Genomic DNA, 18,893 nt, shown 5'->3' with positions numbered 1-18,893 from the left:
ACTTCTTTGGTAATTATGCAGAGATACGGACCACCCTCCGATAACCTTGATCTTGACGTATGTTGTAAAGGTCACCCTTCTAAGTGACCTTCTGAAGTTTTCTGCATAATTACTACTTTTTCATATTTTGGTGTGGAAAACTCGCCTCCAAAGTTTGTCCTCTTATTTTAGTCACACCCTGTATGTTTAATAAATAACTTTTGGAATTAATTGATTTTTTGCTCAGGAATGGCAAACTCACACTTGACAGATACCTGAATGTCCTTATGCTCAGCTAATAGTGCAAAAATGAAGCACAGACCCATTGCTGTAGTGTCATGACCCTGTATAATCATATGTGTCAATATAACATTATGTACAGGGTATCCCACATAACTCTTTACAGCTCGATATCTCGAAAACTATTTCATCGATTTTAAAGGTTTAGATCTTGAATTGTATGAATCTGAAGGGCCTCCAATCTGAAATAGAGGTTGGTCTTTCAACCCTTTTTGCATGGGTGAAACAGAGATCAATTTTAAAATTTTTAATGGAAACCCCTATAAAAAATTATATTTTTGAATTCTATAGAAGAAAACAGCTTAGTTTTGTCCGAAACATTTCTTTATCAGATGCTTCTATTAAAAAATATGACACATGAAGCATCTACGAAATCAAAATTACAACACTCCTTTCTGATTTATTCAATTTATTAAATGTTTAAATTGTCCATCATGGACTTGCAAACATTTATTTAGCCAAATTAACAATTTATTCCTCACATTTGATAACATTTCGGGAGTCACTGAAGTGCAAACGTGGGGTGAGGAGAAGCACAAGGATACGCTATGCTTGCGCTTCAATGACTCACGAATGTTATCAAATTTTAGGAATAATTTGTTAATTCAGCTAAATAAATGTCCATGGTGGACAATTTAAACATTTAATAAATTGAATAAATCAAAAGGGAGTGTTGTAATTTTGATTTTTCAAATGCTAAAGTCTCTTTAATCAGAGTCTGGTCAACTTGCAGTTCTGGCAAAATTCTGCGAGAGAGAAAGAAATATACACCTCTGTGAAATTGGCCGGACAACTTCACAGAGGTCTATACTTATTTCCTTCTCTCTCGCAAGTTGGTTAGACTTTGATTAGGGGGACTCTAATAAATGCTTCATGTAACTATAAGTCGAAACTTTACACCGTCATATTTTTTAATAGAAGCATCTGACAAAAAAATGTTTTGGACAAAACTAAGCTGTTTTCTTCCATAGAATTCAAAAATATAATTTTTGACGTAGAATTACGTCTTTGTCGACAGTAAGTAGGGGGTAAATCCAGGAGCACAGACGCAACGAAAACATGTCACACTTTGAACGTTTATATTTTCGAAACTAATAATCGTAGAGTAATAAATAGGGTGTCATTCGATAGCTTATAGAGTCCCATTTTCTCTCTAAAGTCTCTAAAGTATCTAAAAATGGTTACCAATTTCTATCTTAACAAATTTCCGTGATTGCTCTAATTTCCGTAAATTTTGTGATATCAAGTTGAAATTGGTTTTTATGGATAGAGTGTCATTAAAGGAAGGTATTGAATTTGGTGATGATTGGTGAAGGGGTTACCGATTTCTGTTTTAACAAATCTCCGTGTTTGTTCTAATTTCGATACATTTTGTGATATTGAGCTGAATTTTGTGAGGAAAGTACCGGTATTGAATTTGGCGTCAATGGTTGAAGGGGTTACCGATTTATGTCTAAAAAAAAAGTAAAGTTATACATGTAATCTTATATAGAATATCATTGAAGGAAGGTTGGCATTTACTTTGGCGAGAATCGGGGAAGGGGTTACCGATTTCTGCAAGAAATTTATACTTAACACTGGGAGGATCTTGTATTGACATGAATTTGTCGTCGATCCGGGGATACCGATTTATGCCTAAATAGAGTATAAGTTATACATGTATTCTTATATAGAGCATCATTAAAAGTGTAAAAGTTTTCTAATTCCATTATATTCTTCAGTCTTTTCTACCTGTTCGAGAGCACGCGGTAACGCGAGGTAGCGCGAGGTGATAGAACGACCACAAAAAAACAGCAAGTCCAGAAATACAAGAAAATAAAGCAAAGTCTATTTAAAGTCTAAAAGCATGTACATACAATTATTTAATTACAGAATGGTATAGTGCCGTGAGTGATAGCGCGCACAGAATCTATCACAGCGAAAAGCAGAGAAGTTAGCTGCACAAGCTAATTCGGTGTCGAGAGCGGATTGCGAGTTGTGTTTAAGCGGTTTGCACGAGTGGTGATTCTAAGCGGGTGAACTTCGACAAAGAGAGGGCCCTCGGCACAGCGGCGAACCCTTAGAAAAATTTACTTTAAAAAACTTAAAATAAACTAGAAAGTTTACCAAAGAAATTACTATTGATAAACTATTGATAAACTATTGATAAACTAGAAGTGATTTAGAACCAAACTTTAAGTATTTCTATAATATACTTTAAAGGTTACTTTAAGTTAACTCATGCAATTACTATTAATCACCCCAAAAAAAATATTCTGTCATTTAGTGGCTCCCGCTTGATTTTAGAGGATTTTCCTCTGAAATACGGTCTCAAGAAGATATTTTAAAATCTAGAGGAATATCCTCTAACCATGAGACACTAAACTTAAGATTACAGTCCTCTTTAGGAATAAAAAAAAATTATTTATTTCGAAATTTTATTACTATTTTATAACTAAATTTGTTTCTTAAGATGCAGTCTATGATTATAAATATTTTCTCGTATTTGAAAAACATACTTACCTTGGTGGGATTCGAACTCGGGACCTCTGGATCGTGAGCCAACTGCCTTATGTGGTAGACTACTTCTTAATTTGATGTAAGTGTTATATATAGTCTACATATGTCATAACCAGCACAAATATATAATTTTCCAAAAATCATCTTAAGAAACAAATTCAGTTTAAAAAGAGTAATAAAATTTTGAATTGGATATATGATATAATATTTCTTAATGTCTCGTGTGGTGCAAGTGTGGTGAAAAAGGGAACTTGTCTTTTTAAGTATACTGTTGAAACAACACGCATAAGTTAAAATCAGCTTTAAGTATTACCTTTATAAAAAGTAAAGTTAAAGTATATTTATAAGTATTACGTTTGTTAAAAGTAAATTTAAAGTATATTTGCGACTTGCTTATAAAGTTTTTATTGAGGTTAATAACTTAAAGAAAACTTTACGCTCGGTTGTCAGTATACTATTAGTCTACTATTATACTATTAGTATACTATTATTACGGCTAGTATACTTTATATAATACTTTAAAATACTTTAAGTAACTTTAAAAAACTTTAAGTAAATTTTCCTAAGGGAACCTTTTATTATCTCCGAGACGAGGCTCTCTCCGAGCTAATCACCAATAACTTTAATCGCATTTGAAAAACATAGAAGGTTGTTAAAGGACTCAAGTGCGTGATTGGTAGCCACAGGCCGCTCGCGGAAACGTACGCGCCTGACATGCGCGGAGCTCGGATTTCGGGAGGGTGATTGGCCATCGGCGGCCCACGTCATCGCAACTACGTCACAATTTTCGTTCGGCGATCCGAAGAGATCGTTGCTTGTTTGCGATCGCGATGTTTATAGCATGGATTTTTTGCTTGTTTGTGCGAACTGTTAGCTTGACTTTGTTATTAACGAAATGTTAGCGAATGTTCCGGAATGCGAGTAAAGAAAAGATCCATGCTATAACTTGACAATAATACGACTTCTTTAATGCGATTTCAATCGAATACTTTATCGAAAGCGTGCTTGCGCTGACATGCAACCGAAAGCGATTTTCTTGTGATACGGATTATCACGATCTCAAACACTACCCCTATTTCATATATAATACTTTAAGATTTGGTTGATTAGACCTAGCTTTATTAGGTTTCTATGTATGTACGTATTCCTAGCAAATTCTAACGTATGTATAATAACTCAAAAACTAATCAACCAAATTTTAAAGAATTATATATGAAATAGGGGTAGAAAAGGCTGAAGAATATAATATAATTAGAAAAAAATTGCCAATATAATAAAAAAAGTGTACAAATTAAAAATTTGCACATTTTTTTTGCTTATATATAACTCAAGAACTAATCAACCAAATTTTAAAGAATTATATATGAAATAGGGGTAGAAAAGATTGAAGAACATAATAGAATTAGAAAAAAATTGCCAATATAATAAAATTTTAAAGTTGATCCATCCACGCTGTTCCATCTACGCAAAAGAGGTTGTGGGACCAATCCCCATATTCCAGTTTAAAGGCTTTTTAGATCCATACAATTTAAAAGATCTAAATCTTTAAAATGAATAAAATAGTTTTCGAGATATCAAGCTGTAAAAAGTTATGTGAGCTACTCTGTATATCAATAAACCAAATAACCAATAAGAAAAGTTAAAGAAAAATTACAAAAATAGATACCTCAAACATAAAAGTGTCGATCTCCTCCCTGACATCTAATTCAGTCATAAGACCTTCGCGAGATGCCGCTATTAGAAGATCCAACATTGCAAGCCGTTTTTTCCGTACTAAATATGACAGCACATGGGAATCAATTTAATAGCCTAATTTTTCTGTGATGTTTTTATTGCATAACATTGACTACGTTGAGAATTTAAACTACATTTAGATTTTAAGCTATATAATATTAGTAAGTTGTAAAATATAAATTATGATATTTAACATCGACTAAATATAAGGAACAGTTTACTGATTACATTACGTACTTCCTATCGGTTCTGCGTCATCTCTCTCTGCCGACGTGTCATTACCAAAGCTTTTCAAGTATTGATTATTAGTGCGATTATGATAAAGTTTTCTTTCAGCAATAATCTGTGTAAATAAGTTAATGCTTCTTCAATGATTTATATAATTCATTAGCAATGTGTTGTCATCATTGATGAATTAACTTAGAATATTATCTTACGTTTCTATAAAATAAACGCATGGAATATTTTTTGTAATTTTCCAAAGTAGATATAATGTCTAAATATAATATTAAGTAGCATTTTTACGTACTTGTTCAGTAAATCCATGTAATATCTTCAGAATTTTTCTTTGCTCTCTACCTGTTGGCGTCAACCAGAATATCCAATTGACGTGCAACCATGGCCTCATTAATCTAAACCATATAATTACTTAATAATAGACATGTTACTTTAAGAAGATTATAATGTAACTTTATAAAACGATTATTTAAGTTTTTTATATATATTTACAATTAGTAATATTACATTTACTATATAAAAAGAAAATACGCCCGGGAAAAAAAACCTCTTATTTGTTCGTATTAGTTCATATTAGTTTATATTAGTAGATATATGATTATATATGATCATATAAGAAATGGAAAATATAATCTTAAACAATATTATATGGCTATATATGAGAATATATAATTATATATGGCCATATATGAGCATATATGATTATATACCCGGGAAAAAATACCTCTTATTTGTTCATATTAGTAGATGTATAATTATATATGGTCATATAAGAAATGGAAATATAATCTTGAACAATATTATATGGCTAAACCTCTTTAAGTATAACTTTATATAGTCATATATGGTCTTATATACTAGTTTACTAGTATATTATCATGTGTGATTCTTTATAATCTTATATAATCATATATGACCATATAAACTCTTATCAGGCCAAAATTCATATATGATAAGATCGCTTCTTATATGAGCATATAAGACATTATAAAAGATATTTTTTATATGTCCTTATATATAATCTTATATAATCATATATGACCATATAAGTTCTTATCAGGCCAAAATTCATATATGAGCATATAAGATCGCTTCTTATATGATCATATAAGACATTATAAGAGATTTTTTTTCCCGGGATGTAAATTAAACCTACATTGATCCTTTAGCATCTACAGATGTTAGAAAATTCAGGTCAGAAATAAGTCTAAAATTTCGACTCGGGAGGCGAGATAGTTTATAATATGCCACTTTTTAGTATTTTAAGTATTGTATTTTATATTGTATTGTTTCTTTCTTTTAGGTGTAATATTATTACGATGAGTAGATATTAATGAGTAGTATATATGAGCAAAAGTTTTAAACGTGTAACATGCATTTGTATGACATTGTTACAAAAAGCACAAAAATTAAAAATAGAGTTTTTGTAATATATTATAAAATTAAAAATAGAGTTTGTAATATATTATAATATAATAAATATATAAGGGAACGGGGGGTATAACCTCGGACATTATTGAAATTCAAGTATATCGCGTATCTGTGACCATTGTTTAAACATTCTAATATGCCCTTCTGCGTATCTCGACATATGCAGAATGTTTAAACAATGACCATAGATACGCGGTATACTTGAATTTCAATAATGTCCGGGGCTACCCCCCGTTCTCCTAATATAATATATAATTATTATAAACTGTTTCGTTATTAATATGCCTCAAAATAGAATAAAAATTACTTTTTTGCAAGATTGATAAAGTGATACCTATACCTTGCCCAACATGGTTTACTTTACTCGATAAAAATCTACCTTTGAAAATTTTGCTATAACATTAAACTCACTATAAATAAACGAAATTGGCTAGGAACACGTTGTAATAAACATTTGGCATTACAACTCAGCGTGAACAAAGTTCAGCTATCTTTAATAGATTTCAAGTTATATTAAAAAAGGCTTAGGGTGGTTCAGAATACCCAAACTTCCTCTAAGGAATAATATACTCAAAAGGAATAATAATATACTCAAATATATTAATTATTATCATCAAATTAAGTTAACTTTAAAAATTGAATTTGACAGCCAAATATACGTCTTACTGCAAACGCGAAAACGATATTTCTTTTACGTATTTTATTAAAAATTAAAAACTGAAAATTTGACCTACACTAGCCTCGGTCTCCCCTACAATACGAAGTCATATCTTAAGACAGAATATGAATATACAATTACTTCCCGGGAAAAAAAGATTATATATAATTATATATAAATATATATGATTATATATGATCATATAGAGACAAAATTCATATATAATCATATATATTTATATATAATTATACATATAATTTTTTTTTCCCGGGATATCTATAAATTATTATACCTATAAATAAAATGTTCGCCCATCTGATGAACCGCTTCTCGATACCGTTGCTGGGACGCACCAAGGTCTCGTAGTGAAGTGCCCATGGCAGTTTCTGCAAACGCATTTGTAAAAGTATCATGATAATATTGTCAAATATATTTCAAAAACATCTGTAGCTATAAAAAAATATATCCCGGAAAAAAACCTCTTATTTGTTCATATTAGTTTATATTAGTTTATATTAGTAGATATGATTATATATGATCATATAATAAATGGAAAATATAATCTTAAACAATATTATATGGCTATATATGAGAGTATATAATTATATATGGTTGTCGGGAGCACGGAGGTGTTGGTGAAGGAAGTTTGAGGAGAGTGAATCTTGAGTCTCGATTTTGAGAAAGATGAGCGAGCTTTATTGCATTTTCAGGTACATAAGTTGACTTTGATTTATCTTATGCCGGCGCACAAGAGCGCCGGGCTTTCAAAAAATCTAGAACAAGAGCTTTATTTTCGCTGCTTGTCTAGCTGTCAGCGGGCGACCAGGGAGGTCTTCGTCATAGAAGACCTTCTGGTTATTGTTCTGGTCGGCTTTTTTGCCCGGAGTTGTAGAAGCCCGATCGAGGGGTAACTCTGGAATCACAGGGGAGGGCAGGGGCGGCTCCTTGGTTTTCTGCTGGTGGCTCCTCTTCTTCCTGGCCTCGGTCTGCGTACTGATTGTTCTCCAGGAACCACTAGGCAGAGGCCTGAATGCCCGTGGGTCAACCGGAGCAAGGCTCAGCCCTGGTGGTCGGGTAAGTCTCCGGTGTGACTCCAAGAGGCTCACGAGAGTCAAGTGCCACAGTGGCCCTTGTGGAGGCGCAGGCTCCTTTGCCGCTGATGATCGTCTAGGAAGGGAGGGCCTCCTGGCTCGCCTCCTTGCTCGGGGACGTCGTCGTCCTCGGCTGGTGCCTCGGGTGGAGTGGCCCTTGGTCTCCACCACCACAGACCGAACGAATCCTGTTCGGTGGGTGGGAGGGGCGGACTCTCCCGGTCTCAAGAGTTGGCGGAGATTAATTAGTCTTAGCTCTGCGTTCCGAAGAACGGAGGGCTGATTCCGCTCGCTCCAGGTTGGAGTGGAAACTCACAAGTTCGCAAATCTCAATCGCAGTCTCAACACCCGGTATGTGTAATGCTCGGGGGAGTTATTCAATGCGAGAGTTATTCCTTGCGGGCAGGCTTGCCCTTATATAGTCTCGTGTTTGTAAACAAAATACGAGAAAGGTCAACCGCCCCGCGGTGATAATTGTCACTCGCGTTCGCGGTTCTGGTACGGGGTGGTGCCGCGCCCTCCCGAATTGGCGGGCTTGAGAGCGCAGAACGGGTCGCCGCTCTTGTAGGCGCGTCGTGTCAAACGGCACGGCAGAGTACGGAACACGGATCCGTACAATGGTCATATATGAACATATATGATTATATACCCGGAAAAAAATACCTCTTATTTGTTCATATTAGTAGATATATAATTATATATGGTCATATAAGAAATGGAAATATAATCGTGAAAAATATTATATGGCTATATTTGAAAATATATGATTTTATATTCTATAAAACCTCTTTAAATATAACCTTATATAGCCATATCTGGTCTTATATGATTGTATATTATCATGTTAGATTATGTAAAAGTATATTTATAAGGTTGAAGATAATCATATATGAACATATACTCAGATCTATCCATAAGTTTGTATAACTGTTATAAATATTCTTCTGGTATATTATTTTACTTGACAATCAAATTAATATAAGATATTATTTCTAGTTTCAGTTTACACAATTGCGTTTTAAGTCCGACAAAGTCCATATTGGCACGCAGTTTAAAAAACTAAAAAATGTATTTAATAATAATTGATATTGTAAAATATTATTAAGCACCAAGATCCGCTTCAACCGAAAACGGTACTTCTCATTGCTTGTGTTATTTTAAGTTTTTTTTTCTAATTTTGCATAAGATACTTAATTTTTTTAAATTAACATTAATTTTTATTAAATATATTGTATTTTTAAAAACGATAATTATTTACAATAGAGCCTTTTCCGAATTTTGATATTTTCTTGCGGTTCTCTTGGTAAAAACCTTTGTTGTGACTGACAGTGATAATCAATGGGGGAAGCCCAAAAAATATGTACTCTACCTATTTTTTAATCTATTTTTTTAAGTATTATTCAATTTTCCGCGCAAACGTTTAATTTTCTTTGGTACACGCAGAAAATTTTTCTTGAAAATACAAGTATACACGAACAAAGTAAATACCATACTAATCTTGCACGGCTAGGATATAGTCATAATATGCAAAAGATTTCAAGAAAGTACCCTATAGGAAATTTAGAGAGCAAAGAATAAAACTATACGCAGAAGTAAATATTTCCATCAAGTATGGGACTTTCGAGAGCGCGTTTTACTATGTTAATTTAAAGACGGATGATTCAATTATATCTTGTCCGATTATATCTTATCCCGAATATGGCTGATGGACAAAAAACGAGACGTCTGTTGCAGTCATGACAAAAACATAAGTTGCTGTTATAGGCTGTGGCGGTCAGCTGTCCGCCACGAGCGAACTTCAGAACGCTGTAGAAACCCTGCCGAGCTGCCCTAGATATAGGGGTCGATGTTGAATCTTAATCACGCGAGAATATACCGGCTATGCCCCGCGTAGCGGGCGCGAGCCGAACCCTTTTGCCGCGAAAGCCCGCGTTGCCGCTCGCGACGCGCGCCTTCCGTCGTCCACGATCGTGCGCAATCCGTGGTTACTATCGCATTTCTATGAAGAACATAGACTATTGCCAGATACGCAACAAATATTTCTATACAGTTCGAATATGGCTGATGGACAAAAAACGAGACGTCTGTTGCAGTCATGACAAAAACATAAGTTGCTGTTATAGGCTGTGGCGGTCAGCTGTCCGCCACGAGCGAACTTGAGAACGCTGTAGAAACCCTGCCGAGCTGCCCTAGATATAGGGGTCGATGTTGAATCTTAATCACGCGAGAATATACCGGCTATGCCCCGCGTAGCGGGCGCGAGCCGAACCCTTTTGCCGCGAAAGCCCGCGTTGCCGCTCGCGACGCGCGCCTTCCGTCGTCCACGATCGTGCGCAATCCGTGGTTACTATCGCATTTCTATGAAGAACATAGACTATTGCCAGATACGCAACAAATATTTCTATACAGTTCACAGTAGGTACCACCCTAGATTATATTTTTTTATACTGTCTTAAGAAACAACACGCAATCCAAGACATCTGTGAAGTTGGCAATTTAAGCTACAACGTCGAATATACACATATTAGTATGGGACTTTTTTTACTTTTCTCATACTTCCTTGTTAGTATGGCAAACTTATTTACCTTTAGGTTACAAGATGTATCTGATCAAACTATTACTTTTCTATTGTCATATATTAATTTCCGGTTGAATACGCGTATATCCTACCGGTGCGATGCAAATCTAGTAAATTTTATTATGAGCATTCTACATTATTCGAGAAAAATTTTCTGCGTGTATTTATGCATAAAAAGGGGCCCCCTCTCCGATTTGGTTTATTTTTAAATATGTTGTTAGGGGAGTCTTTCCGAATCATTATATATATATATTTTTTTTTTTCAAATATATATATATATTTGAGTCCGACCCTTATATATTTGTGATTTCTGCCCAGTGCTCTAAATGTCAACGTGAAGAAATTCAAGCAAGCGCGGGTAAACGGCGGAAGTAACTATGACTCTCTTAAGGCGTAGGGCGCTCTGATTTTCTCTTTCTTTTCATTCTCTTCTACATGGACCGACTATTACCACAAGCTCTGGGCGGTCTCCAGGGAAGGGGAACCCTTGGCCGGGGTCAGACATAACATCCTTTTGGCAATAGATTTATGCAAGCTATAAGGCTGCACTCGGACTGTTTTGCCGATGGTTTTCTTGTTTCGGACTATGGAAAAGTAAATACGCGCAATCCGCCATGCGCTGTACCAATAATTTAGGCCGGCTCAGGGGGAGCGAGGAGACCCGCCTGGGAACCGGGTCCTCCTGGATGGGAGTCATAGTTGCTCGTTCACAAGGGGGCGCAGCCTGTTGTCTGCGCCCCAAGTCTGCCCCACCTCCAAGATCGGTGTCCGATGGGTACCCGGCTTGCCGGGGAGCTAACGGGGTTCAGGCGACACGGGCATGCCCTGGGCTCTCGGCCGGTTTCGACCGATGCCAGCGGGTTTTATTCCCGTCAGGGCAACAACATCGAGAACATACCCTGGGCTCTCGGCCAGTTCCGACTGGTGCCAGCGGGTTCATTCCCGCCAGGGTAATAACGAGAGCACACCCTGGGCTCTCGGCCGGTTCCGACCGGTGCCAGCGGGTATCACTCCCGTCAGGGCAATACAGCTGGTCACGGGCTAGCAACCCCGGATGGCTTATTTTAAAGTCGCTAAATATAGAAATGGCAAAGCCTCGGACGATGGGGAACACGGCCCCATTCCCCTGGAACACGGCCAGGGGGCTGTACAGAGACAACCAAGGCAAGAAACACTGGTCTCGAACGATGGGGAACACGTCCCCATTCCCCTGGAACACGGCCAGGGGGCTATTCGAAGACAACCAAGGCAAGAGATACAGGTCTGTGAATTATCGCTCCCCTTCAATCGAAGGCGGTGCGAAAGTTGTGCCGGAGTGGGCGAATATATGGCTCTCACTATCAAAGATGAGGCCCGGCATATCGAGGAAGTGCACCCTCACCTAAGCGTCAGATATAAATGTGAATGGTGTGGCAAGTCGTATGCGTCGTACCATGCGGCTGCATGCCACCTGCCAAAGTGCCCAGCAGCCAGGATAAATGAGGGGCAGCGAACCTTAAAGCAGGGCCGGTTCGACTGCCCGGAGTGTGACAGAAATTTCACTTCACAACGAGGGCTGTCGCAACACCAAAGGCTGGCGCACCCGGTAACAAGGAACCGATTGAGATCAGAGCAAACAGCTCCGAAGGTAAATGAACAAAGACGGGGCAGAGTTTTTTCTGCCGAAGATATCAGCAGGATGCTCGAACTCGAAGTGGAGCTCATGGACGAGAGGAACATAGCGAGAGCTATGGTTCCGTTTATGCCGGAGAAAACCCTGAAGCAAATAAGGAACAAAAGAAATGAGTCGTGTTACAAAAGATGGAGAAAACAACGCCTCAGTAGTACACTTTCTAATCAAGAGGCTGTCAAGGAAGAGGACCAGCAAGTGGGCGGTGCACCACTAGAGGTCGACGAGGTTTTTGTTGATGCAGAGGAGAACGAGGATGTTTTCCTGGATGCGGAAGAGACACCAGGCGATATTTACAGCTTTGAGGAGTCTGCGTCAACCATGAGTTGGAGGCAAGCCAGCATTGCGGCTGTGCTTAAGGAGCTCAAGAGTAGTGAGCCCAAGAAAACGCTGGAAGTACAACGGCATATTATCGAGCTCATGACGGCAAAGAGTGAAGGTCAGGAAATAACGCAGGTGGAAGTAGACGCAGCTTACGAGCTGGTGGTCAGTTTGTTCCACGCCCCTGCAACTGGGAAGAAAGGTGGTAATTCCCGGAAGCATTGGAGTCGGAGGAAAGGGCTCTCGGGTAGAAGCGAACGCAAAGCCCGAGCCTATGCCCTTACGCAAGAGTTATATAAAAAGAAATGGGCACAGTAACAACTGTGCCGCAAGCAACACGTAGAACTACGTCAACTGTCATTATTTCATGTTAAAGTATTCGTGATCAAGAGAGGCCAAGTTCCACACAGGGCTGTAGCGCTGAATTCATCATTATTGATAGCAATGGCATCCATTCACCCATTCATCCATTCACCCATTCATCCATTCATCCATTCATCCATTCATTTATTCATTCATTCATTCATCCATTCATCCATTCATCCATTTATCCATTCATCCATTTATCCATTCATCCATTCATCCATTCATCCATTCATCCATTCATCCATTCATCCATTCATTCATTTATTTATTAAATCCATTCATCCATTTACCCATTCATCCATTCATCCATTCATCCATTCATTTATTCATTCATTCATTCATCCATTCATCCATTCATCCATTTATCCATTCATCCATTCATCCATTCATTCATTTATTTATTAAATCCATTCATCCATTCACCCATTCATCCATTCACCCATTCATCCATTCATTCATTCATCCATTCATTTATTCATTCATTCATTCATTTATTTATTTATTTATTAAATCCATTCACCCATTCATCCATTCATCCATTCACCCATTTATTAATTCATTTATTTATTTATTTATTAAATCCATTCATCCATTTATTCATTCATTTATTTATTTATTAAATTGCGAAAACATTTAGCTTACATTGAGAGCTTTCATAAACTATATAATAAAGTATATTTTCCTTTAATATTTTTCGAGAAAAATCTCTTATAATAATTCCATTTCAAGAAAATCGGTTATAAATAGAGAGTTCGGTCTTGTTTTATCATAAATGGGACTTCTTAAGCTTTAAAATGAGATGTCATTTATTAGTCTACGATTATTAGTTTCGAAGATATAAACGTTCAAAGTGTGACATGTTTTCGTTGCATCTACGAGAAATTTAGCTAAACTTTCTAACGCTACTATATCTAAACGAGAAGAAATAGAGAGTTCAGGCTGGATTTATCATAAATGGGACTTCTTAAGCTTTAAAATGAGATGTCAATGATTACTCTACGATTATTAGTTTCGAAGATACAAACGTTCAAAGTGTGACATATTTTCGTTGCATTCGTTGCAGGCTGTGCCTAGATTTACCCCCCCTTATACCCCTCCTTACTGTCGACAAAGACGTAGTTCTACGTCAAAACAACCCCGCTATGCTCGCTAAAATGGTAAGAGAGGGTATGGACATTCAAGCGCAAGATACAGGTGAATCGGTGAGTCCATCAGTGGAGAGCGTCAAGGAGCTCTACGAAGGGCTGTGGGGAAAGCCCGGTCGATGTAATGTTGAACAGGAGAAGCGAGAGGCCACGGTGCCATATAACCCAGCAGAAATTCTACACCCTATCTCCAGTGCGGAGGTTCTAAAGCGTTTCTGGTCTACACGGCTGAAGGTGGCAGCCGGGCCTGATGGACTCCGCAAGGGAGATCTGATGAGAAATGAGGGAGGATACATCCTCCAAGCGATCTTTAACGTAATCATGCTGGCACTGAAACAGCCAAGCGCATGGCGCTGCAATAGAACAACGCTGTTGCTCAAAGAGGGCAAGGATCCCTCAGTAGCGGCTAACTACAGGCCAATTACTATCTCCTCGATACTGAGTAGATTGTATTGGGGTATTATGGACCAACGCCTAAGAAACGTGGTTCACCTAAACGCACGGCAAAAAGGCTTTGTACCAGAAATGGGATGTTATAATAACATCAACTTGCTAAATGAAGTCCTTGCAACAACCAAAAAGGGCAAAGGAATCGTTGTCACTCAGGTGGACATTGCCAAGGCGTTTGATAGCCTTCCGCACCCAGTTATTAAGTATTATTTACTTAGCCAAGGGTTGCCGGAGGAAGTGGTCGCACTGATAATGGACTCGTATAAAGGAGTCAAAACGACCATGAAATGCCGTAACGAAATGTTCGACATAGAGTTGAGAAGAGGTGTCAAACAAGGCGACCCTCTGTCTCCACTCATCTTTAATATCTGTATGGATTTAATCATTGACAAGCTGGAAAGGATGGAAGGCTTCCAAGTTAAGAAAGGCCTTAGCATATCGTGCTTGGCCTTTGCCGACGATATAATTCTAATAGCAAATGATCGAATAGCGGCGAGTCGGCTTATGGATGAGCTCGTTGGCTTCCTCTCAAGTTGGGGAATGGCACTATCGATTGGGAAGTGCGTTGCCTTTGGTATTGTCACCACCAAAGATAGCTGGTATATGGTGGACCCTGAAATATACAGTAATGGCGAGAAGATCGCCTACTGCGGCCCTGCGCAGTCAATGCAATACCTAGGCATACAGATTACTCCATGGGAAGGAGTAGTTATTAAGCGCGCAATCGCACGGCTAAGGGACACGCTCCCAAGAATTAAAAGGCTACCCCTGAAGCCTCACCAAAAAGTCGAACTCTTAGCGCGGTATGTATTGCCGCACTTTCTGTACGCCTTCACCGCGGGCACTATAAGTGCCGCAGTGCTAAGAGATATGGACCAAGCACTGAGGACGGCGGTGAAAGACTATCTGCACCTCCCACAGTCTACGGCAGATGGTCTGCTATACGCATCCAAACGCGATGGCGGCATGGGCTTTCCGAAGCTCGAAATTGTTGTAACATCCGCAACTCTAAAAGCTGGATTTTGCTTTCTAACTAATAGCGACCCGGCAATACAGGCCCTAGTAGTAGCGTCAGGGCTGGAGAACAAACTAAAGCGCCTTGCGCATGTAGCCAAACTTGGCTGGCCACTACAGTCGACCAAACAGATCGACGGCTACAAGCTCAAAGCCAAAGCAGACGAATGGAAGAGATGGGCAGATTTGCTCTCCCAAGGCAAAGGAGTGCAAGCCTATAGAAACGACAAAATAGGCAACGAGTGGCTATACCGTCCTAACCTGTTGAAATCGTCCAGATATATTACGGCGCTCAAGCTGAGAGCCAATGTAGCGGCGAACAAGGTGTCGCTCAATAGAGTCGCTAAAACCGGCAACGTCATGTGCCGAAAATGCAAGGCGCAGCCTGAGACGCTAGGCCACATACTGGGGCAGTGTACTTATACCAAGTCCGGTAGAATTAAACGACACAACGATATTCGAGACTGCATTGAACGACACGTCTTGGGGCAGCGTGGAATGGCAGTAACGAAGGAGGCAAGACTGCAGGACCCTCATCTGAGGAATCTCCAACCAGACCTGATCATACAGTATCGGGAAAGGGTCTTTGTGGTTGATATCACAGTCTGCCATGAGGATGGTGATCTCCTTGACAGAGGTAGAAGGGACAAGCTCGCTAAATATGCGTCCCTCGTAGCCCCGCTTAAAGCTCAATTAGGGGCGAAAGACTGTACGATCCTCCCGATAGTTATCGGGACAAGAGGAGCAATGCCCAGAAACACTGTTACCTGTCTACATGAACTGCAAATTAGAGACAGAGGCTCGCTGAGAACGCTAACACTGCAAGCGCTCAGGAGCTCAGTGGAACTTTTCCATATGTTTATGGACTATAATGCGCCGTTGCGCCTTAACAACAGCGACGCTGCTGATTAAAAACTCTTGGCATTAGCTCACTGATGTAATTTTTATACACTAACGATGGTCTGGGATCTGATCTACCCATTCAATATTTATTTATTTATTTATTTATTTATTTATTTGGGAGCCTTCTACACTCCCAATTTTAAGCTATGCCGGCACTTTTGCCGTTGACATCAGTGATGCGAGTCGTTCGGATGGGCAATGCCCATGGGCACCGAACGGCGGCAGAGCCGTGCGACCGACCGCCACGGCGTACGGGCGGACGCCTCCACGTGGCTCCCCGCGGTAACGGCAACACTAAGCCGGCCAAGTTCCGCTTTCCCAAGTTGGGGACTCTGCTTCACAATTTTTCCAGCCCGTGCGCAGGAATCCCGCGGCAGATCAGTCAGATGGGTTTCCCTCCTGCGGGAGGACGTGCCAAGAGTGCTAGATAGGCCCAGTCAATATAGATAGGATGGAATTAGAACGAAAGTTACACTGGATCTCATATCCTTACTGTTTGGGCAACCTGTTGCGAAGATGAGCGATCCAACCGTTAACCTGCAGGATCGCTCAGCCAGGTCCCGTTGTTAGCAGGAACCGCACTGTCCCGAAGCGGTAAGACGCGCCGATGGCGTGATATAAATAGCCAAATGCCTCGTCATCTAATTAGTGACGCGCATGAATGGATTAACGAGATTCCTACTGTCCCTATCTACTGGTGGGAGTAGACATGACTTACGGGAACAACAATTACGGGACAGTGCGGGACACGCTGGCAAAGCGCTACGGCGCCCACGTGCTGAGTGATTATTATTGAGATACGCGGTATTGTGGTAGCGGAATGCGGCGTGTTGCTGTTAGTTACTGGGGCGGACTCCGGGCGACGGTATGTGATCGGTTGGCACTCGCCTGTGCCCCATCAGCATCATGCCGGTCAGCTCGGTGGAGTGATACGGGCCATCCTCATGGGCGCGCTCGCATATCTGTCTGGGTTCCCGAAATGGGTTTGTTGGGTTCAGTGGAGTTCCTGGGGGTCTCTTTTGAGACGTGACGCACCTGGAGAGCTAGCTGGCCCGACCCGACAGTGTTGCGAGCGAAGGATTGGCCTAAGGGCGTTCTGCTCTCCTGCTGCGCTGCGTCACGCACGGTGGGAGAGTAGGACGTCAACAACACTTACATGGTGTTTGCGTAAACGGTGGGTGAAACCCCCGATGTGATTTTCGAAAGCAACACGCCGCGAATACTCTTGGCATCGTAAGTCGTCGGTCTCGGAGTGACGCGCTGCGAGTGAACTTGGTTTCTCGTGGGTGTTGCCCTCGGCGGAAGCAACACGCGGCGTGGGTGCCCGCAAAAGCAACACGCCGCTGAGCAGCACGCCGGGATAAGCAACACGCCGCAGAAGACTTTGAGTTTAGTTGCTGAACACCATCCTAAGCAACACGCGGCGTTGATCTTTTGGGGTCGACCCCCTTCTCTTTTAAATAAAGTCATGATCTACAGGGCTGTTGAAGCGCAACACATGCTGTACCGCAGCACTTAGCCTATCACAGTCAAGTCGAACTCTACCTCCAGCGTGGTTCCCACTGGAAGCTACGAACAGGCTTAGCCTACGTAGGCTAACAGAGTTAAGGCGATACGCGGGTTCCCCTGGCTCGCGGGCCTTCGGGCTGCTACCGGCTTCTTCCGGAGGGGGTGCGGGGGTCTTGGGGGGTGTGTGAGTGTGTGCGTGTCCATGTCTGTGTTCGTCGGGTGATAGAGATGCGGTCGGGTGTCGATGGATATTTCTCGAAGACTAACCAAGCGGGGAGTAGTAGCCCCGCGACCGTAGGACGCGGATATGTTAGTACCTGACCTCTGCGGCGTAATAAATGGTAAGTTCTGGCCTAGCGCCAGTAAAGTCCATGTGAAACCGCATGTTTAATGTGGGAGAACCGCTGTCCGTGTCTGGGCGGAGCCTATTCGGGAGTTGAAGTCGGCCCCCCGGGCGCATGTGTGGAGGATTAGCTGATCACTTTTTCCTCATATCCTGCTAGTGGGAAGATACACTGGCAACGTCTAGCCTGAACTTTGAGTGAACGGTGCTCTCGGGGCATACGTGCTCATTTAGTAGGGGTGGCGTTAAACCTTTAGCATCAAATTACATAACATTTTTATAGAGTCACGTCTGCATGAATAGGGCGGATTACCCGACAAGCTGCTTCTCAGCTTTCATGCAGTTTAACTAGGGCTTTAAAACGGCGGGGATAGATGCCCATATGCGTATGGGCTGCCATGATGGCCGAACCGTCGTAACAATTACATCGACTACATATGAAAACCTCTAAAAACCCCCAAAAGAACCCGGACGGACAAAAGGCTGACGGAAAGGCGAAAACGGAAACGGACAAAACGAATTCGGATGCGGACAAGACTGCGACTAAGACGGTGACAAGCGGTGACAAAGGGGACGGGCAAAAGGCGATCACTAAAGTAGTGACGGTGGCATTGACCAAGATAAACCAGAAAGGCTCGGAGAAGCCGTCCACGCAGGATGGACTGA

The 18,893-nt window shown here is 40.5% G+C and overlaps 1 protein-coding gene across 1 annotated transcript in view; it reads right to left on the bottom strand.

The window, feature by feature from the left end:
* Positions 1-6: 6 nt before the first annotated feature.
* Positions 7-18,893, bottom strand: part of LOC139786653 (cytochrome P450 4C1-like) — a gene marked incomplete at its 5' end in the record, with an annotated part of 37,193 nt that continues 18,306 nt past the window's right edge. The window contains 6 exons of the mRNA XM_071725785.1: positions 7-178; positions 255-323; positions 4,445-4,551; positions 4,750-4,855; positions 5,042-5,144; positions 7,131-7,224. Of these exons, the coding sequence (XP_071581886.1) occupies positions 113-178; positions 255-323; positions 4,445-4,551; positions 4,750-4,855; positions 5,042-5,144; positions 7,131-7,224 (545 nt within the window). The remainder of the gene's footprint in view (positions 179-254; positions 324-4,444; positions 4,552-4,749; positions 4,856-5,041; positions 5,145-7,130; positions 7,225-18,893) is intronic.

The sequence above is a fragment of the Temnothorax nylanderi genome, unplaced genomic scaffold (assembly GCF_030848795.1).
Source record: "Temnothorax nylanderi isolate EJ_2023f unplaced genomic scaffold, tnyl_v1.0 TNYL_tig1099_pilon, whole genome shotgun sequence".
Lineage (NCBI taxonomy): Eukaryota > Metazoa > Arthropoda > Insecta > Hymenoptera > Formicidae > Temnothorax > Temnothorax nylanderi.
The sequence above is the reverse complement of the archived record's forward strand: the minus strand, read 5'-3'. Positions and strand labels throughout refer to the sequence as shown.